Raw genomic sequence first — 25,904 nt, 5'->3', positions numbered from 1 at the left:
AGTCTAGGTTTTTACCTGTAGTGAGTTTTCCAGAATACCTTCTCCCAGGTCATGAAATACACTATCCTGCAGACATAGAAATGGTAATTCAGTATGTCAGATGTGACTGATATGATATTACCATACCTGGTCAGCATAGCGCCCCCCTGTGTCTTCTGGCAGGTACTTCCCTGTGTTGTCTTGGATAAAGCCACTGTGGGACCAGTAAGTGTTATCAAAACAAAAAGAGCGTCGGTTCTGAGGTTCACGTGGGTCCTGGATGGTGATGGAGCACGGTACCATGGAGATGATGCAGCGACTTCCAGCATCTCTTTCCCTCTGAGCAAAAAGATGCTATTACACTCACTAGGCACCTATATGGAAATTATAATGCAATGGTACAGCTGCCCTGGGGCTGACTGATGGAGATTTGGCTAAAATACTGTACAAAAAGTGAGTCATACTCATTTACATTTATTTGAGTAACTTTCTGAAGAAATAGTACTTCTAAGAATAGTTATTGGACACCATATCTTTACTTCTACTTGGGGAATATTTTGTTTGAAGTAGCAGTGCTCTTACTTGGGAAAAAGTTGTGTTTCCTCTTCTCACTGTGAGTAAGTATACAAGTAAGAATAAGCGATAAAAGCTTATGTTGATATATTGTTATTAGTAGTAGTATTTATTTGAACATTTGTGTTTCTTACATCACTCCCAGATATCAGATATGACACCAGATTTGTTGCATTTGTGTTGAAATATGATTGTAATCCCCAAAACATTTTCCTCTTACTTGAGTAATTTCTTAAGTAATCACTTCTATTTGAGTAACATTATTTTGAAGTAATGTTATTCTTACTTGAGTCAAATTTTTGGCTACTCTACTCACCTTTACATGATGAAGCACCAGCAGCACTATGTAACTGTTCTGTTGGAGGGCCACCTGCTTGTCTCCATGGAGATGTTTATAGCTGTGCCTATAATGTTCTATAGTATACTCATCAATCTCCATCGAGACAAGAAGGTAATGTCACCAGCCAATTTAGAGGTCACATCAGTGGAAAGACTATCCCACTGACACTCACAGTAAACATACAGGGCATACCACCTGTAACTGGATATATGCACTATATTAGTGAGCTTAATGCCATACATTGGAACATTAAAGTCAAAGTAATAATGCCATACAGTGGAACGTTCAAGTCAGAACATCTCTACAAGCTGGTGGTGCATTGTCAACCAGAAAAGTTACACAGTGCATCTCTACTCTACTACTGTGACACTGAAAAATACATAAGGTACAAAGCAGTGATACAAAAAAACTTTCCAATGTCAAATGAGCATTACCTTGTTGAAAGGCCGGACCCTGACTGCTACCCTGACACAGTCCTTTTGCATGTCCGTATGTTTTGGTCTCATCATAGAGCGGCGGTCCAGAGCAGACAGACTGATCAGCCTCTCCACTCCACTGAGCACAAGCAACCAGTGTCCGGTTACAGACAAAACACAGCCACTGTCACTGCACACAGGAAAAGTATACCACTAGAGGATAATGACTTTCACTTTAAGACCTTACTGAGCTGATACTAATTATAAAACTCTTGACGAAATAAGGAGCTAAAAACATCTCTGCTGTAGATGATTTGTACCCTCATTTGGTTTGACCTGTAGAATACTCCTTTTTCAGACAGGGCCTAAGTCAGACCTGTACAATCAAAAACTGCACACAAGATATTTGGTTTTGGCGCTTTACCATATTTATCAAAGCAGTCATCAAAATACAATTATACATACATTCATCAAAAATAGCCTATGTGCGTGATATTGCCAAGCATCTAAGCATGTTCCAGATAAACACATTCAAATGCAAATGCAGTCATTCTTTCACATTTACAGTCCAATTAATAAGTGTACAAGTATGCATGTTACAGGGAATTACAAATTTAAGACTATGGCATAGGCAGATAAATGCTTTTGAAACACTTGAAACTTCCAAACAAACATAATTGTTTAAAGATTTATTTATTAACTTTATTTGGAACATAGCAAAATACTATATACATTTTATTTGTAGGAAATGTGTTTTTTTTTCATTGGATTGGTGGCTTTTTTTCTATAGTAGAAAAACAGCATTCATCAAAATAAAAACAAATAAAATTAGAATGTATATAAAACCTCTTTATCAGAGGTAAATTTTCTTCTCTGATTTAAGTAAAGGTACAACCTTAGATCACATTTCCCTTTTGCCATTTCGAGCCCAGAGAAGCAGTTTCCAATATTTGCATATTGACTAGCACAAAATGGCTAATGCACACTAATCTAGTGAAATAAAGTTTAAAGGGGTGGGACATGTAAACTCCAAAAATAGTCCTCTTTTACAGAAAGTGAACTGTCCCCAAAATATGTTCATGCCTTAGCATTATTTTATCCATAAGCAAAGAAATGTATATTTACACAAATATTCTGCTTCAATTCCAGCACTGAGGCAAATGAAAAACAGTCTATGGGTGACAGGGCCTGGCCAGGCTTCATCTCTGGGCTACCTGAGGTTTACGGTTCAAAGACGCCCAGCCTCCTATAGCTTCTTCCTCCGCGTTACAGGTTTGGTTAAAACTGTGTCCATAATACGCTTGCGCCGAAGGTTCATAGTTGAAGTTGGGCCTTCCGCTTCTTTTGTCCTTTTCTGGGCGCGAGGAACCAGATCAGCTGGACTGGGCAGAGAGGAGATAGTAGGTCCACTTCTGCTATCAAGGCTGGCTCCAACAGTGCTTTAGATCTAAAATTTAAAATAAATATATATCTGTACCAACAGACAAACTTTAAAAACACCTGAAAGTGGGAAATCTTACTTTGCTGTTCTTTTGCTAGTTTTTCTTGTATTTGACACTTTAGCCTCTTCCACTTCTACAGCCATTTCATCCTGTTGAAAATGAAAAAAAAAATTGCATTTCAAATTTATTTGTTTTCAGTATAATAATTTCACATTTACTCACCTCTGGGGGAACAGCATCCACAGTGGACACGTTCCTCCTGCTTCGAGTGACAGGTGCAATCTGACTGGGAGACTCCGCGGCCTTGGCTAAAATACACACAAACCTCTTAGCCCCAAAATAATCACATTGTTTGAAATTTTGTTAAATTCTCATTGCCCACCTCTTGTTCTTCGTCGAGATGGGGAATAAATGAAAGAGCTCTCCCCTGGACCAGACTTATCATCTGGATCAAAAACCACACTGTTCTCAAATGGGGGCTCAGGGTCCACCACAGACTTAGTGAGCCTCTTACTGGTTCTTGTTGGCGACTTTGTAACTGTTGACACAAACAAATGTATTAAATGTATTAGATGTCAACTTAATTTTGTTTTTGTTCCAACATTTGGCGCTGCACCTACACACCTTCCTGCTTTTGTTCTTCATCCTGAAGCCTCTTGATAAGCACATCTGCTACAGGGGTCTCTGAGGGCACTTCCAAAGGATGGTCTAATAAAGGCTGTTCCTCCTCAGGATGATCCCACAGCTTCTTTTTAGTCTTGCGAAGAGCATCTGCTTCCTGCTTTGGTTCAGGCTCGGACTGGTCTTGACCTTTCACTCCTCTTCTTTTCACACTCTGAGGAAGCAAAACAGGGACCAGTTTTACCTGGATGCATGGTTGTGAAAAGTTGATGAAATACCCATTGAATTAATCCTCAGAAGACAATTTGACATGAGATGAATAAAATATATGAAACTAACACCTCTAAGAGACACTCACCTGTGGGTAAACACTCGGAGTGATGCGATTCGACTGTCGAGTGGTTCGGCCCAAATTCGGAGTCTGGTGTTTCTTATCATTCTCTTCTACTGCTGTAGACAGCAGTGATGCAGCTTTTGTTTTTCTGGAGCTCCGTTTTGCAGGAGTTGTACTGACTAGCTCTTGTTCTTCCACCTCTTCTTTGAGTACTTCTAAAAGCTGTGGGGCATCTTCACTCAAGCTCACAGTGATACGACTGGACCTGCGAGAGGTGTAGTAGACTGTGCCGCTTTCCTTTTGGTGGGGGTCTTGCCCCTGGCAGAAGACTTAGCAACAGCATGTGTTTCAGCCATCTCTTGTTTCACCTTGGCCTCAGGGCTGGCTTCATCCTCTTCACTGTGGTGCTGTTTGCTGGTTCTTGAGGGGTTTCTCTGTGAACCCCATTTTCTGCCTGGAGACAAAGTCCTTGTAGTGCTAGACACAGTGTTATCACTCACGTTTTCCACTTTATCCTCCTTTTGTTCTGTTGGAGCTTCGGGCTCCGGCTCGGGCTCAGGTTGAGTTCTACGAGTACTTCTTCGAGGAGTGCCAATTATACTTTCTTTAACTTGTTTGCTTCTTTTAGTTGAGCGACCAGGAGAGGTGGCGACTGCAACAGTTGGTTCTTGGTCTTGTTCCATCTTCACTTCCTGTTCAGGCTTTCCCTCCTCGTCATGTACCTCTTCGGGCACAGGGGAAATGAAGGTGACAGCTCTAGCTCTGGTGGTCCTTCGAGTTGGGGTATACGAAGCCTCATTCCTTCTGCCAGAGCCTGGAATCTGTAACACTGGCTGTTCCTCTGGGGCATCATCAATCTCCTGCACAGATGCAACCACTGGCTCCTGTTTCTTTGATCTGCCCTTTTTTGTTTTTTCCTTGTCTCTTGATTCGGTTTCCTCCTCTTTCTCCTCGACTGACACTGTGGCCTGATCAGTCTCTGAAGCCTGTACATCCTCGCTGTTGGATGAGCATGGATCTTCTCTGAGCGGTTCGGGTGGTTCATCTGAAGGTTTTGTTTTGTCTTCAACCAATTCACCTTCTACTGGTGCATCTGACATCTCTTTATCTTTACACACCTCTAAGAGCTCATCTGTTGACTCTGGTACCTCAGCCTTCTGATCTTCAAGCTGCATTTCTGTATCTTCTTGCTCATCTTCAGCTTCTACTTGAGTCTGTGGTTCAGTATTTTCTATCTGCTCATTTTCTAGTGTATTTTCAGGTATTACCTCTTGAGCAGTATTTTCAGTCTGCTCATTTTCTAGTATATTTTCAGGAATTACTTCTTGCACAATATTTTCCATCTTCTCATTTTCCAATATGTTTTCTGGAATTGCCACTTGTTTGGTATTTTCTGCCTGCTCATTTTCTAGTATGTTTTCTGGAACTGCCTCTTGTTCAGTATTTTCTGTCTGCTCATTTTCTAGTATGTTTTCTGGAACTGCCTCTTGTTCAGTATTTTCTGTCTGCTCATTTTCTAGTATGTTTTCTGGAACTGCCTCTTGTTCAGTATTTTCTGTCTGCTCATTTTCTAGCATGTTTTCTGGAACTGCCTCTTGTTCAGTATTTTTTGTCTGCTCATTTTCTAGTATGTTTTCTGGAACTGCCTCATCTTTTGGCCCTTGTACCTTTGATTCTATAGGTGTGTCTGTTTTGGGGGATTCCAACTCTTTCTCTTCAATGACTTCAGGTTCTGGCAAATTAGTTTCAACTTTTTCCACAACCTGTACCTCAGAAAGTGTCTCTGCTTCTTCAGAAGACTCCTTTACTTCTGCATGCGAGGCTCCAGTAGACAGGTTGTTCTCAAGGTTTAGTTCTGTTTCTTTGTCTACATCTTCCTCCAAATCTAGTGTAAGTGAGAAGCTGCTCTGGCTTTCAGTTTTGTGGTCATTTGGCACATCCGTTTGAAAAATATCATTGGGAACTTGGTCAGTAGCATTCACCAGAGCATCTTGTCCCTCCACCAACTCCAGAGGTACCAACAGAGTGGTTGAGGGCTGGAGTTCCAAATAAGATGCTGCCTGAGCTGCTTCCTCATCTTGATCCATATCTCCTTCATCGGTGCCCAGGTGTACCATGACAACCTCTCCTTCGCCATCTTCAGCATTCTGCACAAAACATAGAAAAATTTAGTGTTTCTCTTTTCCATGTGGCAAATAATTTCAATTATGTAAATACTGAAATGTGGGGTAGTATATCAAAGAAATATGACAACTTGTAAAGTAACACACAAATTAAGCATACTTACTATACTTTCAGCAAGGTAGAAAGTATGGCAATGAACACAATGAACACAATTTGCATGTGTTTTTAGGTAACTCTACAGTGTATTTTTTTTTACCTTCATCTCAGAGGAAAAGGCTTCTGCTTCTTGTTGGGGCAAGAAGTGGGTGTGTCCTTGTATTGCAAACTCTGATGACTGAGGAGGTGGTCTGACCTGGATCTCTTCAATTATCTCCACTTCGCTTCCTGAGTCTTCTTCCTCTTCTTCACCGTCTTCTTCCTCCTCCTCCTCCTCTTCTTCTTCCCCTTCCTCAACATGACCATACTCCTCGTCTTCACCTTCATCTTCAGAAACAGGTCTAGAAAGCTCCTCACTGTCATTGACACTGAAAACAGCTATAAAAAGGCCCATAATAAAAAATATATGGATTAATGTCTAGGAGACATAAATGTTAACAGCATGTATATAAGTATTGCTCACAGTGGGAGTCTGTGCCTGTGGGTTCAGAGGAGGTAATGGAGGTGGTTGATTTCTGAGAAGAAAATACTGGTGCTGTGCCGGGAGCAGAGTGCTCCTCTGCCTCTTGATCCACAGACTCACTGAAATAAACAGGTCAAAAGCTGTTATTTGCAACTGCAACCAATTGAAGACTTTCAGCAAAAACATTCTCATTTTCATTGATTACCTGATGACTGAAGTCTGAGACAAAGACACCGAGTGTATTCCAGATCGGGTCAGAGGTGAAGTTAGATCATCGCCAAAGAGATGCCTCTGGACAAAGTCTGTCAAATCTAGTGAATAAAACACAAGATGGCTATTATAAAAACATGCCTGAGTATACATTTTATTAATAGGCCTAGAGGATTTAAAGTGAATACAATCCCCTCTAGTATTTTCCATTTTTAAATGAACCTGTTGATGGCTCCACTTCTGGTTCTCCTTTAACTGAACCTGTTGATGGCTCCACTTCTGGCTCTGGCTCGTTGGTGGGTTCTGTCTCCCTGGCTGGTTTTAGAGCTTCAGTCCCTTCTGTAGATTCAGGGATGAGACACTGCTCAGTCGGCTCCTTGGATTGCTCACACACATCCTCAGCTTGGGAGTCTGACTCTTTGATCAGCTCATTACAACCTTAAGAAAAAAAATACACATTTACAGTACTGAATTTACACTTTTAAGTGAAAACACCTAAATTAGTATTGAGACTTTACCATCATTTGGCTTGTCTTGCTCACTAGGAGTATCAGCACTTGCTTCAATAAGAACCTCCTCATTCATCTTTTCATCCATAGCATTTGTTATGTCTTGAGCAGAATCAGTCTCTGTAATATCTTCAAAGTTGACATCAACTTTATGCTCTTCCAAAAGTCCCTCAGACTCTTCCTGAGGCACAGGCTCCTCGGGCACCTCATCTTCAGTCTGAACTTGAGATTGGGGTATACCGCCATCCTCTGCAGGTGCTTGGATGATTGGCCCATTGTCACTCTCCACATGTTTGTCATCCTCTTGTTCCTCTGAAAGGGGAGCATCATAGTATTCTAAGGTGGTATCAGTGGATCGGACAGACGTGTGGCTTGTTTCAAAACTTAGGACCAGTTGTGATCCTGATGGTTCGTTCTCTTCGGTTTCTTCATGGAGTGAGGGAGAATTGGACACACTCTGGTGGGGTGAGGAGCTGCCCCCTTTAGTCACATCTGACTGTTGCTTCTCCTCCTGTACATCCTCCTCCTCTTCATCTTCAGCTTGCAAAGACCAGGAGTTGCGTGTGGTTTTAGATAGCAGTGCCCCTCGAGTCAGGAGATGAATCTCATTTTCAGATGCCTCCTAAACACATTTCAGTAGAACAAATTTTAAAAAATTGTTTGATAAAAAATGTTATGTGTTTGTATTTAGTTTGTACACTAACCCCATTAGTCCAACGAATGTTCTTCTCTATCTCAGGAGAGTCTGCCTCTTCAATGAAGGTGATGCGATTCTCCTTTCGAGGCGGGGGTGTGATGGAGCGCCCTGGAGAGGCAGAGGGCGTGGCCACAGGTGTAGGCCTAAGGCTGCTCCGTAGAATGGACTGAGGAGTGAAGCCGGCAAACACAGGACCTGAAGCAGCCAGAGCTCGAGCTCTCTATGAGCAAAAGACCCATAAAATTAAATATAATAAAAATATTATCATCTCCCAGCAAAAATGTATACATTTTCATTATTCACCTTGACAACCTGTGGGGTTTGCAGTAGACTAAGCTCTGGAGCTTTGCTGACGGTTTTTGGTGAAACCCAGGAGCTGGGAGGTCTTAGCGGGCTCTGGAGAGGCTGAGGCATCTGGCAAGATGGCTGCACTACCAGTTTCATCAGCCTGATACAGAATAGAGGCTAATGTCAATAAATGGTCACTTAGACCACCAGGACTAATATAAATTATAAGAAATTTCTCATCAATTATGAGAAGAATCAAATAAATTTTATATCTTGCTCCAGCATTGCAAAAAAGTTTCAAACCTTGACTTTCGTTTTGCTGACATGGTGATGGGTGTCCCTAGAAAAGGTTCAGGAAGAGCAGAGGACGGTTTTGGGCTAGGGCTTTTGATTTGTGTTGCTTTTGGGCTACAATAATAAGATGACAACATTTTATTTAAACATACATCATTCAAATTCAGTTATATATTTCTTTAAGTAGAGCTCACCTCTTTGCTGGAGAAGACTGGGGAGAATCTCCTTTACCAATCCACACCTCCTCGATCTTGGTCAGAACATTATTGATGAAACCAGCCCTAGAAATTACTTTTTCACTGGTAGAGCGCTTTGTAATAGTTGAAAGAGGCTGCGGCCGTGAGACTAGTTTGGGTCAAAACAAAGTATTTTATTTTATATTTTATTAATACTAAGAACTTGCTTGACAATAATGTTGAAAAGAATATCAATATGATTTTACCTTCCTTGTGAATGGTGAGTGGGCGTTGGTAAGGTTTGGATCGTTCCATTGCCAATTTTCTCTGAACTCTGGGCAAAACTTTACCATACTGATCAAGTATGGAGTTCCTTGTTGTTGATTGCTCTTTGAGTTTTGGATCTCTCTCATTCTAAATAAGGGTTGAACATTGATGGTCATGTTTTAATATTGACGACCAAATGTGCTGTTTGTATGTGCTAAACTTACCACCAGATTCATTTTTAGTGAGTGGTTGAGCTGCAGGGCAGGTATGTAGTTTGCTTGCTGAAGATAATGCACCATCAGCAGCTCACGATTCTGAAGCCCACCAGTGCCTTGAAGAAACTTCTCCAAACCCTCCTGTGAAGCAAAATACAGGACAAAGTAATTTAACAGTCATGTGTCAGCACTCTTTACCAGTGTAATACATAGTAAGGTTTCCTACCTGTTCAGAGAGGCCTAAAGGCAGTTTTAGCAGCTCCTTCATCAAACCCAGCTCCTGACAGGTCTCATAAAGAAAGCCCAAAAGCTCACTGATATTTAGACGATTTGAGTGCTGACGTGCCAAGGACCATGCTTCAATAAGACATCTAAAAATTATACAAAAAGGTGGTAAATGTGTCTAAATGTCTTGGCTGATGTTCAAGAATTGCACAAAAGTGAATGGACTGTTAACAAAAATGTAGGATTAAATTAGGGCTAAATCAGGTGAGGAAATGAGACTCATAGCTACATGTATACTAGTTCTAAACAAGGACCAACCCAACTTCATAAAATATATGAACTTTAGACCAAGTTTGTTTGAACCATACCTGTTATGCAGCAGAACTGATAGGCAGAGTTTTGCTTGTGATGTTGATGCCACTGCAGGTTTAGTGACATGTAAATATCTCAGCGCCTCACTATGCTGCCCCTGACACATCAGAGCCTGCAGAACTCGCTCATGCTGCCACTCAAACTGACACTGGGAGGCAGCTGGGTGTAAAAGCAGTTCAAAGGCACTCTAATTGAGACCAAAACAAATGAGGTAAACCAACATGATCTTATTCTCCTGTGGCACACTCGTTTGAAGCCTGTACCTGGTGGTCATGGTGGTCAAGCAGCCAGAGTCCTTGTATTAACTTCACCAGTCCAATGGGAATCGCAAAGGCAGTTGGGAAAGACTCAACGGATGCTCCCTCTTTGTTTGAGAAGGCATACATGACATCAAGCAACAGGTAAATGACCTAAGTAAATTTAGTTAAGGCTTAAATAGGAAGAAAGCAAAAAAGAAATATGAAAAGTGGATTTTTCAGCCTGATGCAATAAACTGATGAGGATACGATTGCATGTTTGGCAGCTTCGTCAATGTTGTCAAGTAGATAGATATCCAACAAAGCCTGTGGATGAAAAGATTATACTTATTATTATATTGTGTGCATTACATGTAAAGAATAGTTTTTTTTTCTTACATGTAAAGTAGGTGGTGGGTATTGTCCTGTTCCCTCCTCATCCCTTTTCCATAAATTAACCAAGCGCTCTCCACACTGGCCAACCAAGCCATCAATCATAAGACAGTCTGCACACCACTTGCCCCTGAAAATTGGAGAAATTGTAATACATTTAATCACTTTAATCATATTATTGGGCCTCATGCATTATTTTTCTCTTGGAAAAGATTGTAAAATCCAATTTATGAAGTTTAGAAGAGAATCCTGTGTTCCAGTGACAACAAAGCAATGGCAAGTGTATAAAAGTGCTTCCTGCCCATTGATTATTGTTAACCTTTACTACGCACTTAGCCAGCCTTTCGAGCTCTTCCCTTCTGATGGTGTAATAACTGCTGATTATAGAATGACTGTAGAATGGCCTGGAAATCTGAAGAGCGTCCTCATCTGATGGGAAGAAGATAAATGTTTACATTCAAAATGCCCAATGCCTGTAATGTTTAAAGGGTTTTTCTTTTATTCAAGTCATTACCTGATCCCTCAGGCAGAAGGCCAGTGCGACAGAACCAGAGCACAACTTGAGCATACTTTGAAATGAGGCCAGACACCACGTTCTTGTTCATCAGCCCCACCAGTCCTGTGCACAAAATAAGGTTAAAATGTATGTTGTAGATAAAGCTTTCTTTCACTCATGCCACTGTAGAAGAGAGGAATTATAGGTACCTTTCTGAGTGAGTTCATGAGCTTCACTAAGCAAACAATTGAAAATGGTGCTGAGGTTTGTCAGCAATCTTTGGCTGTGCTGTAGCAGTTGCATTGTCTGTGGGTCTGTAAAGTTTGATGAACTATCAAATAGTGGTGCACCTGCAAGTACAAGCATGAAAAAATAAAGAATCAATAAATATTTTGCAATCAAATTATGACTTGGACTCAAATTATGTGATTAACATACAGATGCCATCCAACTCCTCCTTTGTCTGAACAACTTTGTTCCAGGCCCAATCCAGAATGTAACGCAAGTTCAGAGCAGACCCTGGTTGTTCTGGTTTAAAATAAGAGTAAGCAACAACACTGACTAAGGCAGATGTTTAAAAAAAAACAAAAAAAACATTTTTCTCACCCTCTGCAGTCCATTGTTTTATACAGCCAGTAATTAATCCCAAAGAGCTGGTCTCCACAGCTGTGCATAAAATGGCATCTAGCTGCTCCTCCTGAAACATCCGTAGTTTACAAAAAAGAAAACTACATGAGTTGGTTGAAGTGTGCGGTGAGTACCTGAGTGAGGCTGGATGACTGAGTGTCTGCCAGGCGGCTGGAGAGCAGACCGGACATGAGGCAGCGAGAATAACTGGTAGAGATGACTTCACTAGAACAAGGAGCAGCTTTCTTTAAGAAGCTCAGAGTCTGAAATTAAGTGTCACAAGTTAATTTAAACAAAACTCGGATATGTTTGCAAAATAATAAAAGCTAATTTAAATTTGTAAATTTTAGAGCTTGCCTCTTTTTGATATCCAGAGCAGGTTAGGTGTACAATTCCAGTGTTGAGCAAACAGGTAGCATCTGCCAGTGAACGTCAGTTTTAGATTGATATTTTTGTCACTTCATAAATTTATTTAATTTTGCTACTAACCAAAGTTGTATGTTGTGGGATTGAAGTATTGCTCGGGTGGAGGGCAGGTATATGGTAAACCTCTGCTTAGGCTGCGGTCATTCACTAACACATCCAACAGCACATTTGGGGACACCATTTGCATCACAGTGTCCAGAGACCACACGGCCAAATAAGGACAATTCTGCAATGACTCTCCAGCTCTAACAAAGCACAGACAATATACATTTTACAAAACTACTGCTTATAAAGGCTTAAGGAAAAATACCAACCCATACCTTAAGGAGTCTGGCATCTGTGCATGATACCAGCGGTTGATGTCAAACACTCCAATAAAGGTAGCTGGAGTTCCTTGTCCATAGGCCTTCACTTGCCAAATAAAGATAGACACACTGGTATCAGGGGATGACACTAAAAAGATTTTTAAAAAAGATAATTAAACTACATTTTTAAAATTGTATTTGAAATAACATTGTACATGCATAATTTATATGTATTAAACTATAATAATTATTATATATTTATATACATTAATAAACAAGCATGCCTTCATTCATGCTGTCATCTCTGTCGTGGTGAGGTCTAAATTTCTCAATGGTCTGACAGTTAAGCAAGCGGGTGTTGGTGGCCTGTGCCCTGAGAGGAAATGCCGTGCCACTCAACTCCTGACTGTAACGCTCCTCGCAGTATTCCAGACCCTGAAAACATAACAATCTTTAAAATAGAGAAGACACACAGAAATAGTTATAGCTACTATTACTGCCCCAATGTTCATACCTCATAAAGGATCTTCCCAGAGGCTGAACATTTTCTTTCACCGAAGGCCAGTTGCAGCAGACGGAGGCTGACCATGTCCCCTTCACTTTCATCAGAAAAAAAAAAACAACAATATTTAATATATATAACAACATTAGCTGCTATTTGATATATATATATATATATATATATATATATATAAATAATAGTGGGAAATGTGGTTTACAGGTCTTGAGAGGACTGGACAGCCCAGAGGTAGCAACAATTCCTGGGGTCATTTTCAGGCTCCTGGAAGGTAAATGCATTCACAGGGACCTTACCACCTTCTAACTGAGAATGGTATCTAAATAAGATAATTACAAAAAAACAGATTAAATTAAAATTTTGTATGAAATATGCCCAAATTATCTGTACATATTTAACATCTAAAGTCTTACTCTTTTTTAAGAGCTTTCATGTTCCACAGATGCAAGTATCCATCTGAAAACCCTACAGCCAACTGATTAGTCCTGGCGATGTATTGTAGAGCTGTAGCCCCAACACCTGTGGCTCCATTCAGCTGGAGACAAAGATGCCTGCCTTCTCTACTGCTGACTTCTCTAAGCTTTGGGATCTCTGTTGGGGACTTGGTCACAACCTGCAAGTCTAGAAATAGAACAAAAACATCATGAAGGGCACTGCTATATAGGAAGTATTCATTTGCTGAAATTGACATAATACCTGATGCTTCTAGCTCACTTTGGCTGCATGAGAGATCATCGAGACACAGATCTACTAACAGAACATGCCCCAAGTCAGTTCCGACTGCAGCGATGCCGAAAAACCAGCGTAAACTCTGATGGAGGTGCTGTGTCGAGGTACTTGCACCCCCGTAGCTCACTAATGGCTCAATAGCTGTAATCTTTATTAAAAAAAGAGAGCACTCAGTAGCATATACAGTTTGAGGATGTGCATTTGTATCTATGCAAGTAATAATATATGAATATTAGGCTTCTAACAAATGTGTGAAATGAAAAGATTCATCATGTACTTACTCGGCCTGGTATAACCACAGATTTTACCACACGTGACAACCCCAAGTCATACAGGCACAGTACACTGCCCTCAGCCTCCTCCAAGCCAATAAGTAACCCAGATCTATAGTTGAAACATTTCATACAGCAGGGTCATTTTCATAAATACATTGGTATATCATAGCATTATTATGTATTACTGTAACAACTCATCATACAACACAACTTATGATAAAAGTAAAATTTCTGCTGACCTTTTTAACCAACTGAAGTCTTTAGCAGCTAGGATGCAGGGTGGATGTTCCCCTCCACCACTGAAAGTGTATGCAGACAGTCGCTCCCCTGTCATGGCATGGACAGCCTCCAGATGGGGCCCACATGCCAACCAGGCAAGCCCACTTCTCCCTTTAAACAAATGTGAGTTATGTGTTGGCACTTTATATCAATCCTATTATGGTAGATCTGTTATGCCAAGGAACATACCAACAGTGAATTTCCCCTGAAGGACAGAGTCCAGTGTGATCTCATCCTCTCCCAAGGCATTCAAAGTGACTCCAGGGAAGGGCAGGAGACTGCTGGTGACCTGGGCCGTCAGATCATGCATTGTGCACTAAAAGAAATAATGAAAAATTTTGTATGCTATAAACTTTTTGGTTAACAAAACATAAAAATTAACAAGTTGCGTTTGATCTGTGTAGTGCAGTTGAGCAATAAGGGACACAGTTTTACCACTATTCACGTTTAGCAAAACAAATGGGGTCTTTCATTCTGCACACAGTTGGACACACAGCTGTCAGCAGCTGGTTGGCTGCGGAATATGTAAATTCCGCAGAGACAAACACACGTGCACAGCACAAAGTCTCGTGTTTTTGTAAGCAGAGGGGAGCATGAAAAAAAAAGTTTATTGCTTCTAGTCTAATCAATACCGTAAGTAACACGGCTATGTTTGAGGACTCAAATTGAGCACAACACTGCCCTCTTCGACAGCATTTGAAAACACAATTGATTCAAGTGAACTCCCGCGCAACACGTCTGTCACTGCGCAGTGGCACGGGCATGCGTGTAAATCCTGACCCGTGTGGACTCAGATCACGGTTTTCAAACCATATTTAAATAAGTTTGCAGTTTTGCAGTTTTCCAGTTGGGTCACGCAGCCTAAAGTGACCGGATGGTTTTGCACATTTATTGGCAGGGCCTCACTATAGGAGGGAGACATGATCTGGCACACTGAGCATGGAATAGTCTAAGTAACCCAGTTTGTAGTGCTGTAAACAGACACACTATGCCACAGCAAACTGTCAAGACAAACGCGGTGTGCAACAACAACTGCTCAGAGTTAAGCAGATTATGCAGATACAATGATTTCACCATTTATAGGGAGGCTATCCTGCTAGCTTACAAGGTCACACAGAACTGAGTCAGAGCTTTCAGAGTATAGCTAGCATAACCGAGTAATAATTTCAGTTTATCCTGTTTAAAGATAATAAATTTAAAGAAAACAATCCGTGACCCAATGGAGGTTTAAGGCACAGGCTTTCAGCTATGGCATAGTTTTATTTGCTAACTTGAATGACTCTCACTATTTTCAGTAAGCATGGTGGCTAACGTTAGCCAGAGGACTACGGCTAAATTTCAACAGTTCACATATATTCGCATACAAGACACCGCTGGTTATAAGGTAATGTTTAAGAGTCCTTACTGTTAGAATAATTACGCAAAATCATGTAGTTACAAATGACAATTCAAAAAGAGAATAACTGTATAGCCTCAATTGCCAAGATAAACTAAGCAAGTCACTCGTATAAACGTGTAGCTAATAGGGTATGATGTCCAACACTGATGCTTAGCAACAAAACAATTAAATTTTACAAACCCGACCTTATTATTTGAGATGTTTGAGCGTTATATGCAAGAATGTTAACTCCATTTAGCGGCTTCAGACACGCGTTGTTTAATAAAACGTGATGCAATGTGCCGCTAGGCTACCTGTCTGTCTGGTGAGGGTAGCCACTTTAGCCTCCAATGTTTGTCTTTTCCAGGTGATAAATCCAATCGTCCAACTCCCTGGTCATAATCAGCTCCTTATCAAATTCATCCAGAGATACACCTGATAGACAAGCACGCTACACAGCTCCAGACTTCAGGCTTTCACAGGGATAAGCGCCATTTCCATCAAAACTGCAAACAGCACAGCTCAGAACACAGCGCACTCCAAAGAACAGATGCCCTCTAAAGGCTGGGCGGAATCACTAAATAACTTATTTTTCTGGAATTATATTAGTTTGTATTTAATTTGTATTGTTTGATTGAAATAATATCTTTGTCTGCCATTTGTAACACATCAATATTTACATTCATGCAGTGTGTATTTTAAACAAGCTGGCTGTTGTTCAACTAAAGGATATTCTAATAATACATTAAAATGTACCTGCATAAAAACTATACATTAATAAAACACCTCAGATTATTATGTAGTTACTTTGGATTCACTCGGATTATTGTTGCTTCCTCATATGCTTCCAAATGGTGGAGAGGTCAAATAAGGTCTGAGCTCTCAGGTTAGGTTGTTTATTATAGTAGATAGCAAAAACATTTAGCATTTTTGGGAGGGATTTATTGAAATACAAAAGAATGTATAAAATAGATCCAAAAAATAAAAATGTCATTTTGCAGCAAGTTAATACATGTTTTACTTTCAGCGTCAATACAAAGTGCAAAAAGAACGTCTGTGGTATGAAGTATTTATTTTTGTATACAATACCAATGATTTGTGGCATTTTGTCTCAACATCATGTTTAATAATCTCATGATCTCATGTTTGATTTTAATGATAAAAAAGCACATTTCTGGTTAAATTATTGTTTACTTTTTTATGTATAAAAACACTCAAAGTAGTGTAGCAGCGGATTTTGTCTTCATCTGTTGTTCAATCATCAAGTCAAATTCTTGCCTTTCCCTAATATAAGACATAAACAAATTTTTATTTATCTGACACGATTTGACATACAAATGGTTATCTTTATCCATCTCTATCTTACCTGTTGCTTACACATCGCCCTTTAAGATATTTTTCTTCTGCTTTTTTTATTGAGATGTGGTCTACTCCAGCTATGGCATGAATTAGAGCCTATAGATAGACATAACAATAAATATACAGCAAAACTTAAAATGGTAAAATAATTAAAATTCCCATTACAACTTACCTCTGGTAAAAGGACATCCAGGACAAAGGGAACATGATCTACTCTTTTAATACTCTCAAGGCAAGAGTCGGTCTCTGCAGCAGTCGTGTAAAGCTTGCTTAAATGCCAGTACACCCGATCCAGCTGTTCATCGTCTTCCAGATAAATATTCACTATCCCTCTTTTTCTTCTCCTTGCACTCAAGAACAAGCAAAGCCACTTGGACTGCCGCTGCCCGCACATTACCGCCTATAAAAAGTTAAAGGAGACCCATTACTATGAAAACGTGTTAACTGCACAAAGGTATAATTTGTATTTGGACTTCCCAAGTGTTTAAAGTGTAACATAGCACACATTCTTTTGTTTTCAATTAAATGTTCTGCTTTGTAAACATGTTTATATGCATCAATAATAATAATAATAATAATAATAATAATAATAATGATAAGAAGAAGAAGAAGAATACCATGAGGTGCTGGTCCACCATGTGCTGCTTTACGATGAAATAAACAAGTTTCTCATTTGCTCGCGTATGGGCAGCGTGTGTCCGGTCTGGCAGCAGCCTCTTTGCATGCTTCACATCTTCCTCCTGTGGCTCATTAAAACTATCGTCCAGATCATCACCTGAAAATGTCTCGTCCACCACAATATCATTTGCAAAAGTCAGTCTCTCTGAAATGGACTGGTATTTTCTTCTCACTGGATAACCTGCATTTATTAAATTTTAGAAGTTAAAAGGTTGAGCTTTGGCTGCTGATAAAATGTGATTTGCTATGTGTACAAATAACATACTTATATTGTGAGCGTAGTACTCAATAAACGAGCCTGAGAACGATCCAATTCCTAAATAACAAACACAAATTTAATACAAAACCAGCAAAAAAATAATGATTAAAAAACCTTACCTTTACGCATAATGTAATCTTCTATGAGATCAATCGACCACTGAATGGCTACATTATACTTTTCTTTGGCTTTGCACTGCAACAAATGGAAAACATAAGTTAAATGCAGTGTGCTATGTCTGGCAATACAGTAAAAATTAAAGAGACTTACAATAAGTTCTTTGAATTCTTCACATTCATATGGTTTGAGAGTTTTCAGAGAAACCAAAAATCTGCAGATACATTTTTGAAAGTCAGGAACAAAACAGAAAAACCTAAACATTTACATATTTCTTACCCCCTCTTTTGTTGAATAAATTTCTCCTCAACAATCAAAATGCTCGCTCTTTTCATTTTGTGATTCACACGTTTTACCTATAACAGCATTTTTACCCACCATTAAAAAATAATAATCAAATAATCTTCACTAACTTAACTTTGATCTTCACATCACTTTGATAACTTTAATGAACATTGTTATCCTCACCATTGCAGGCCAGAAAGGGTAATTTCTGAATTTATACCACACAAATCCTCCAGCTATTATCGATGATTCTGTAGGTCAATTAAGAATACATGTCTATACTGTTTTTACAGTACACAATGAGCGTGTAGTGAAATTGTGATGAAACTTACTTGTGTCTACCATTAAGAAACTTGGAAACTCATCCTCTTCATCTTCCTGACTCCCCTCATCCTCCTGGAAGGACAAATGTGGCTGTGGTTCCTCATGTACACTTAGTTCTATTGACAGGTCTGATGATGGTAACTCATCTATTTGGTAAAATTCAAAAAACATGCAAACTCAATTAATGCACATTAAAGCAGTCCATATAGCACCTGCTCACTACTCTTCGCAAAAGAACAAAAATATGATTTACCTTGCTCGACAGAACTTGAACTGTCCAAATTTAACCTTGGCCTTGAGTGTCGAGTTTGCTCAGTAAAATGTTCCTTTGAATTTGTTTTTCTGCCACTTTTTGGTTTGGCATGAGAATTTTTGTTTTTAACACATGCTCTCTGTTTGATTGTCCTCAGTTGTCTTGGTTTTTGGCCCCTCCTCCAGTTGCATCTTTTGACTCTGTCAACTGGGGATTCTGTGTCTGATATCTGTAAGGGATTACAGAAAAAGATTATTAAGATATAAAAATACATAAATAAAGCAAAGTAAACTAACAGTGATCTACCTTTTTAATCTTTTCAGGAGAGGGTGAAGAGAGTTCAGACAGGTCTTTAAGTGAATTTCCAACTGGTGTAGAGGTCATACATTGTTCTTGGTTCTGATTAAACTTTCTGATGGATCTCCGCGGAGTACACTCGAGTGGTTTAAGGACAGTGCCAGATAATGCCAAATTGCCAGGAGACTCTGGAGTTAAAAGTGACACAGAAGACATACCTGGGATGTCTTTGTGCAGGCGGAAAATAAACTGTTATTATGTATCTTAACAAGCAGCAGATAATAATATAAAGTGAATTTACCTGTCATTGTTAGGAAAGCTTGTGCGTTGGCCTGGCCAAATGAAATGCTTTAGAGCCTTATTTAAAAAAAAAAAAGGCATTTAAAGTAAGCAAAATGTTGCCAAGTAACACACTAACGTTTAACCCAACAGATCATCCTATAAATACAATGCTTGTAGGTTTAAAATCGAAACGTGCAAAATAAACAACAAAAAACAAGGATACAAAAAACGCGCAATAGATGGCTCTGCACCTCCAATTGGTATAGATGCTTTCTTTCTTCCAATCTTGTACAGATGAACAAATACACAAAAACATTCAAAAGCATTCAAAGGTAGTAAAAATAATCTCGAAACACTCTACATAGTTTCATTTTATGTTTTCTTTTACTTCCGGGTTTTCTTCCTCATAAACTTGAGGGGGAAAGTGGAAAGAAGCAATGGCGCCCTCTTTGACTCACGGAGGTAACGCATCACCGCCCCTTAAATCCAGCAGAGGACGCTGTGTGTCTACTCTCGTGCTTCTACTCATCTGCATGAAAACACCCTAGCTCATTCGTACAAAAAGGAGTCTAAATAATCAGAACTAGCCTACAGTTTACCTAGATTTAAGAGAATGGCGTTGTAGCCACATTGACTAATCTTCTCTTCGTTTGGAGCGAGCCTTAAATGAATGTAGCCTAATGACTTTTTTTATTCCAAGTAAAATGTGATTGTAGTCTACACGTAGATCTGCGGAGTGCGTTAAAACATAGAAAAGTAAAGTTAGGTGGGTAATACTGTCGGTTTAATCATTTCCTATAAACTACAGAACTTAAGTGGGTTGTGTTGTTTAACGCATCAAAACAGCAACGTGCGGCTGTCGATGCTGTGGTGACCTGTGGTTGGCGATGCAGTCAGTGGTGTGGACTGAGAGCTGGTTCCGCCTCCATACAGATGTGCTTGCCCTTCGCCGGTTTCTGCAGCGCACAGTTGGGAGAGCGCATGGATCTACAAGTCCATTGGAAAATGGAAAATCTCCACTGTTGGCTACATCTTATGAGAACAAGACAGATAAAATTATTTATTTCAATCGTGGTATAACCTGTTAAAATCTTTTTGGTGGACGAAAATTGTGGATTTTGTTTTACCTGTTTAGCCTTAAAGCTGCGAGAAGAGGCAGATCTACTGCACTCAGGCACAGAGCCTCATTGCGCACACAACACGCTGCTGACAAGGAGCGGTCCTCGCACCAACAGACTGGTCTTCATGAGAGACTCGACTGCAAATCACAATTTTGCATTTCTTCTAAGGAACTGGGATTTTCCCTGTCATCCACATGCGCTTGGAAGCTTACCACCAGACTGAGAAGAGCAACCTGCAGGGGCAAGCAGTTTAGGATATTGGCTCTTTTTCGGAGATATCCTGCCCATACCCTTCTCTACTCATCGCCTTCAACATGACTTCACTATCGGGAACGAAGGAGAGGTCTGGAAACAGCAGGAGCAGAAAATATGCGGTAGGTTTTGATTGGACTTCTGTTGCTTTTTTACATAACATTTTATTCCATGATGATTGTTATGACTACTTTTAGGCAACTTAAGTGCCACAACCAGTCTATACTACTATGCAGTCTGTCTCACATCTTAAGCTTAAAAGACCGAGGCTATTTTAGGTGCAACAAAACCACCTGTCACCACGTACATCTCAGTCCAATTAGTCTTCATTTATAACTCACTATTGTTTCTGTTCACCTGCTGAGATGATTGAGCTAAGCTATTTGGTTCTTATTATAACTTGGCTATTAACTGGAATAATCATCGTCAAACTATTGATACCGTTATACAGTGTGCTTTTTGTAGTACTATTTGTATATAGCTTTTGAAGTTACTGCAAAATGTTTTGTCAGTACAGCTATCATTTTGAGCTGGGGCCAGTTAACCAGTTGTGTTGTAGGCTATCTGTAGAAATAGATAACTTAATTTAATAGCCTACCCTTTGAGGAAAAAAATGAACAAAAAGAAGGAGGTATAGATGACACTCAAATAGTGTTTAAATTTCCCTCTTTGTCCCAGGGCCATAGTTGCTGTGATAGATCCTACTTCTAATTACAAAATAGACATGCAGCCAATATAGCCTAGTAGAAATATAGTAGAATATAAGACAATATGATTTTCAAGTGCCTTATTTTACTTACTTTTTAGGTACCCGACACATCCCCTACCAAATCCTCCTCTTATTTACCAGAAACTTGGTACCGTAAAGTCTATGATGACGGTACTCGCTCTAGCACGCGCCCTGCCCCAGAGGGTGCTGGTTCAATGCCAAGCTCCACAGGCACCCCGTCCCCTGGCTCTGGGATCTCCTCTCCCGGATCATTCTCTGGATCACCAGGGACCATCTCTCCAGGAATCGGAACAGGATCTCCAGGTTCCCTCGGAGGATCCCCTGGATTTGGAACTGGATCTCCGGCTTCAGGTAGTGGGAGCTCCCCTGGCAGTGAGAGAGTCATTTGGTGTGAAAACTGCAACGTCAGGCTGACGGAACTCAAGAGACAAGCACTGAAATTGCTCATCCCTGGGCCATACTCCAGCAAGGTAATCCACTATACCCATTAACACCCTTTTATTTTACTCAAACATTGCTTGTGGTGCACAAATTGCATGAGTCTCAATTAACTGCTGCATTTGAGTATTTGACATACATTAACTTGGTTGCTTCTGAAAGACTACCATCTCATCAGTCACTTGTTCATTGTAATAGTGTGTAATCACAGTTATTGTTGTCATAAATCATATACAGCCAATAAATTGTTTAGTTGAAACGAGCCTTTGGGTCTATTGTTAGTCACTAAAATATTTTTAATGGATGGCTGCTATTGCATGTATAAATTATATGCTGTTATTGTTATTGTGATTGCGTTTTCAGTTTTATACAGATATCTTAATTCATATAGTGGTCCATACAACATACATATTGGATCATTGGAGATTATGATAAGGATAGAAGTCCACTTCTTTTACAGATATAAAAATAACATTTGATATCATCTGACACTATTTGTGGCAGTACAGTGGCTGAGTGGCTTCCACTCACACTTCACAGGAAGAAGATTCCACAGCTCCTGATGAGATGCCATTGAAGGATGGGTCAAATGCAGAGGACAAATTTTCCTTCGGGGCAATAAACTTACACCTTACACAGTCGACAGCTTTGTGTTAGCCCAAAGCCTGTATTTGTTTGTTTATTTATTTATTTATTTATTTATTTTAGTTAGTTAGTTAGTTTATTTAGCAGGAACAGTGTACATTAATCAACATTTCTGTAAATGTACCAAAATTAGCCAAGGGCTATTCTTTATTAACAGTCTCTGAACAGATCATAAATATGGTCACCCTAAAACACAGCAATAAGAGTGATACAAAACAGTGTAATTATACGAAACAGTTATAAGCAGTGAGAATACAAACAGACATTAACAACTATGTACAGAGAGAGAAATAAAACATACAATCGAGGACACAGGACAGCAGGGACAGGAAAAGCACGCTCAGATAAGGAAGGACACTGATGTGTTTTTAGCTAGTTCTAACATGTTTTTTGAACAGACTGTATGAAGTTAGGCCTCTGATGCCAGGAAGAGGAGTTCCACTCCTGAGAGGCTAAGAAAAAGTAGAGAAAAAAAAAGTGATAGAAAAAGTATTCTGACAGAATGCACTTTTCCTCAGGGCAACTCTGTAGTCTCCATGGGCTGCCCCTCGAGTGAGTCGACTTGTGGTGGTTTTGATGAGTGGAGAACATGACTGGCCATGGATAGTTTTGTAAATGATCACAGACTGGTCACACACTCGACTAGTAGAAGACAATTGGTGGTACATATTTGGAAAAAACTTAACATGAAATATCTCAGTGAAACTTACAGTGGCAACTTAAAATGTATGAAGATGAAGATATAAGTGTAGATAATGGATTTAACAAATGGATGTGACATTTGAAAAGTGTAAAAGCGGTTGAAAGCTAATGAGGATTGTCATTGAGCACACGCTAATTAAAATGTTTCTGGTGAGGTTATGTCAAGGCAATTAAAGTGCCTCTTCTGTAGTTACACAGAGCCCATTGGTCATGTTCTATTTTATCAACTTGTTGAGCCTTTACTCTGCCCCATGTTTGTGGTTTGTGTCTGGGAAAGCAAATGCCCTATCTTAATCTAGAAGCCCTTTTCAACAGAGGTGCAGCTCAGTATCATTGTATGATGCAGTACTTCTTGGTTTGCTGTCCACATAAAGATCTTCTTCTTGTGGACTGAGCTATAAAAGTCACCTCCTAACAGCATGAACAAAACCTAACCATCTTTTTACAGAATACAAATAAGGAAACATTGAATCAGTGGGTTATTAGTAATACAATATATGACATTTCTGACCTGTGGCGACACTCAGCCATCTCTTTTCAGATGACTGTTGTTTACCTAATGCTAATTATATGATAATGTTGACCTTCACTAGCATCACTGTGGCCACTTTGATGTTGCATTGATGTTTCTACACACAATATGCATAATTGATAAAGTTAACTCCTGGCTGTTATCAAAATTGAACCATATCATTGCACTGTGAACTTGTTGAATTATGCCTAATTCAGAACATGAAGGTCATTTATCTCCTATGAATATTTTGGGACTGGATCTTGTCTCTGCAAATGTGGGCACAATGTGTTGATGTCTAATCACATAGACAGCAGACAGATTCAACTCTTAGGGAGCCTAGTCTTGAGCACTGGCCACACTGCATCCGTCTATAGAGAGTGGCGTGAGTCTGTTTGTGCAGATGTTACTTCACTAAACATGAATAAATGGAGCAAGATCTGTTTTTGATTTGTCCAGTTAAGCTCAGAAAAGTGGGTCAGTGTGTGACCGTGTAATACTGATATGGGGACAAAAAAAGGATTTTGCTCCAAAAATAACTTTAAGAGTTTGTTATCTGTTGTTAAAAGTTATTTTATATGGTATCTAATTAATTAATAAAAAGACACTTTTAAATAAGATACAGTCCCTGACAAAAGTCTTGTCACTTATCCATTTTGTAGAAACAAAAGCTTATAACCTGACTTTAAATCAATCAGTTGGTTTTAGAAATGTCTCATATGAAAGCTAAAACCCTCCCAAATTATGCTCAATATACTAAAATAAATTTGCTTCACTGAAGAAAGATTGATCATTTAATGAACACAGAAAGGTCAGATTTTGACAAGACAAAAGTCTTGTCGCCTACAGAAAATTGAATTTTTTTTTTACTTCAAATACAAAAATATGTTGCATAACGTCAGTGAATTAAGTAGTGGTACTGTGAGATCCATATTTAATATCTTGTATGACTTCCATGAGCTTGAAGGACTGCATCCATGCGGATCGACAATGATTCATACAATTTGTTGATGAAGTCATCAGGAATAGCAAAGAAAGCGTCTTACATGCCTCCCAGAGTTCATCAAGATTCTTTGGTTTTGCCTTCCATGCTTCCTCTTTCATTCTACCCCAGACATGCTCAATGATGTTCATGTCTGGTGACTGGGCTGGCCAGTCCTGGAGCACCTTGATCTTCTTCGCCTTGAGAAACTTTGATGTAGAGATAGAAGTATGCGATGGAGCACCAACCTGCTGCAAAATTTGACCCCTTTTATGGTTGGGAATGTAAGAGGAGCTAATACTTCTTGATATTTTAGGTTATTGATATTGCCTTCCACCCTGCAAATGTCTCACACAGTCCCATACTGGATGGAACCCCAGACCAGGATTTTTCCGCCATCAAACTTAACTGTTTTCTGGGTGAATCTTGGATCCATGCGGGCTCCAGTAGGTCTCCTGCAATATTTGCGGCAGCTGTGATGTATTTCAACCGAGGATTCATCTGAGAAATCCACCTTCTGCCACTTTTCCAGTGTCCATCCTTTTAGCAGGCTGTGGGCCTTGGCAAATGCCACACAGTTTTTTAATTGCCTTTTGTTTAGTGCAGGTTTCTGTGCACTGATTCGACCATGGAGGCCATTTCGAGACAAAATTCTACAAACTGTTCTGGTTGACACAGGGACTTGAGGTGAACAGGCCTGGTGCAGCTCTGCTGCACTGGAAAAGGGGCTGGCCTTGGAATCAACAAACAGTCCTCCCGAGCAGTTGTCTTGCGGGGTCTGCTGGACCTGGGCTTGTCAAAAACATCTCCAGTCATTTCAGATCTTTTTCTTATTCTTTGTACTTGATGCTGAGACACATTGAAGGTGTCAGCCACCTCAGCAGTGGATCTGGTCTTCAGCCTCTTGATAATTAACGCTTTGGTCTCAGGGTGGATCTTAGGCATGTTGTCAGAGGTCAAGTTGAAGGTCTGGTGTGCTGGGGTTCTTTTTATACACACCCACTAATTGATTGATCAGTAACTGATCACAGGTGAGGCTGTAATCTAGGATTGGGTGCATCATATGACAAGGCGACAAGACTTTTGTCTTGCCAAAATCTGACCTTTCTGCGTTCATTAAATGATCAATCTTTCTTCAGTGAAGCAAATTTATTTTAGTATATTGAGCATAATTTGGGAGGGTTTTAGCTATCATATGAGACATTTCTAAAACCAATCGATTAATTTAAAGTCAGGTTATAAGCTTTTGTTTCTACAAAATGGATAAGCGACAAGACTTTTGTCAGGGACTGTATATTCAGATCAAA

The 25,904-nt window shown here is 39.7% G+C and overlaps 3 protein-coding genes across 3 annotated transcripts in view; 1 reads left to right on the top strand and 2 right to left on the bottom strand.

The window, feature by feature from the left end:
- ahctf1 (AT hook containing transcription factor 1) overlaps positions 1-15,904 on the bottom strand; it is a 19,956-nt gene extending 4,052 nt beyond the window's left edge. Inside the window, exons 1-43 of the mRNA XM_055154314.1 lie at positions 15,677-15,904; positions 14,174-14,300; positions 13,945-14,095; positions 13,712-13,814; positions 13,398-13,578; positions 13,115-13,322; positions 12,904-13,020; positions 12,699-12,783; positions 12,469-12,619; positions 12,200-12,332; positions 11,943-12,124; positions 11,811-11,872; positions 11,588-11,716; positions 11,433-11,523; positions 11,265-11,354; positions 11,036-11,176; positions 10,845-10,949; positions 10,663-10,759; positions 10,337-10,460; positions 10,208-10,264; positions 9,965-10,111; positions 9,698-9,888; positions 9,331-9,475; positions 9,114-9,245; positions 8,889-9,036; positions 8,641-8,791; positions 8,456-8,560; positions 8,168-8,312; positions 7,872-8,084; positions 7,177-7,789; positions 6,881-7,096; positions 6,654-6,759; positions 6,449-6,567; positions 6,086-6,363; positions 3,975-5,852; positions 3,730-3,927; positions 3,375-3,585; positions 3,133-3,288; positions 2,973-3,058; positions 2,829-2,899; positions 1,327-1,498; positions 127-318; positions 16-66 (exon numbers count right to left, since the gene is read on the bottom strand). Coding sequence (XP_055010289.1) covers positions 16-66; positions 127-318; positions 1,327-1,498; positions 2,829-2,899; positions 2,973-3,058; positions 3,133-3,288; positions 3,375-3,585; positions 3,730-3,927; positions 3,975-5,852; positions 6,086-6,363; positions 6,449-6,567; positions 6,654-6,759; positions 6,881-7,096; positions 7,177-7,789; positions 7,872-8,084; positions 8,168-8,312; positions 8,456-8,560; positions 8,641-8,791; positions 8,889-9,036; positions 9,114-9,245; positions 9,331-9,475; positions 9,698-9,888; positions 9,965-10,111; positions 10,208-10,264; positions 10,337-10,460; positions 10,663-10,759; positions 10,845-10,949; positions 11,036-11,176; positions 11,265-11,354; positions 11,433-11,523; positions 11,588-11,716; positions 11,811-11,872; positions 11,943-12,124; positions 12,200-12,332; positions 12,469-12,619; positions 12,699-12,783; positions 12,904-13,020; positions 13,115-13,322; positions 13,398-13,578; positions 13,712-13,814; positions 13,945-14,095; positions 14,174-14,294 — 8,052 coding nt within the window. The 5' untranslated portion in view covers positions 14,295-14,300; positions 15,677-15,904. The remainder of the gene's footprint in view (positions 1-15; positions 67-126; positions 319-1,326; positions 1,499-2,828; positions 2,900-2,972; positions 3,059-3,132; positions 3,289-3,374; positions 3,586-3,729; positions 3,928-3,974; positions 5,853-6,085; positions 6,364-6,448; positions 6,568-6,653; positions 6,760-6,880; positions 7,097-7,176; positions 7,790-7,871; positions 8,085-8,167; positions 8,313-8,455; positions 8,561-8,640; positions 8,792-8,888; positions 9,037-9,113; positions 9,246-9,330; positions 9,476-9,697; positions 9,889-9,964; positions 10,112-10,207; positions 10,265-10,336; positions 10,461-10,662; positions 10,760-10,844; positions 10,950-11,035; positions 11,177-11,264; positions 11,355-11,432; positions 11,524-11,587; positions 11,717-11,810; positions 11,873-11,942; positions 12,125-12,199; positions 12,333-12,468; positions 12,620-12,698; positions 12,784-12,903; positions 13,021-13,114; positions 13,323-13,397; positions 13,579-13,711; positions 13,815-13,944; positions 14,096-14,173; positions 14,301-15,676) is intronic.
- Positions 15,905-16,417: 513 nt separating this feature from the next.
- On the bottom strand, positions 16,418-19,616 carry si:dkey-127k13.1 (PWWP domain-containing DNA repair factor 3A). The gene is made up of 14 exons (XM_020938936.2): positions 19,468-19,616; positions 19,236-19,291; positions 18,944-19,161; positions 18,638-18,866; positions 18,393-18,530; positions 18,244-18,311; positions 18,055-18,131; positions 17,929-17,989; positions 17,778-17,853; positions 17,665-17,715; positions 17,339-17,580; positions 16,894-17,121; positions 16,729-16,817; positions 16,418-16,646 (listed from the first exon to the last, which is right to left on the bottom strand). Exons 2-14 carry the CDS (start codon positions 19,240-19,242, stop codon positions 16,577-16,579), a joined length of 1,554 nt encoding a protein of 517 aa, XP_020794595.1. The 5' UTR covers positions 19,243-19,291; positions 19,468-19,616; the 3' UTR covers positions 16,418-16,576.
- Positions 19,617-20,651: 1,035 nt separating this feature from the next.
- The window catches only part of kif26ba (kinesin family member 26Ba), a 75,563-nt gene continuing 70,310 nt past the window's right edge, over positions 20,652-25,904 (top strand). Inside the window, 2 exon segments of the mRNA XM_020938965.2 lie at positions 20,652-20,711; positions 21,397-21,789. Coding sequence (XP_020794624.2) covers positions 20,652-20,711; positions 21,397-21,789 — 453 coding nt within the window.

The sequence above is a fragment of the Boleophthalmus pectinirostris genome, unplaced genomic scaffold (genome assembly GCF_026225935.1).
Source record: "Boleophthalmus pectinirostris isolate CB_2022bp ecotype Guang Dong unplaced genomic scaffold, ASM2622593v1 HiC_scaffold_19, whole genome shotgun sequence".
Taxonomy (NCBI): Eukaryota; Metazoa; Chordata; class Actinopteri; order Gobiiformes; family Gobiidae; genus Boleophthalmus; species Boleophthalmus pectinirostris.
Note: the sequence above shows the minus strand (reverse complement) of the source record. Positions and strands in the feature narration are given on the sequence as shown.

Coding starts and splice junctions, on each gene's coding strand:
- si:dkey-127k13.1 (XM_020938936.2), bottom strand. Junction 18,867..18,943: donor CTCCTGAAAAGATTAAAAAG/GTAGATCACTGT, acceptor AATCCCTTACAG/ATATCAGACACAGAATCCCC. Junction 17,854..17,928: donor AAGAATTCAAAGAACTTATT/GTAAGTCTCTTT, acceptor CATTTGTTGCAG/TGCAAAGCCAAAGAAAAGTA.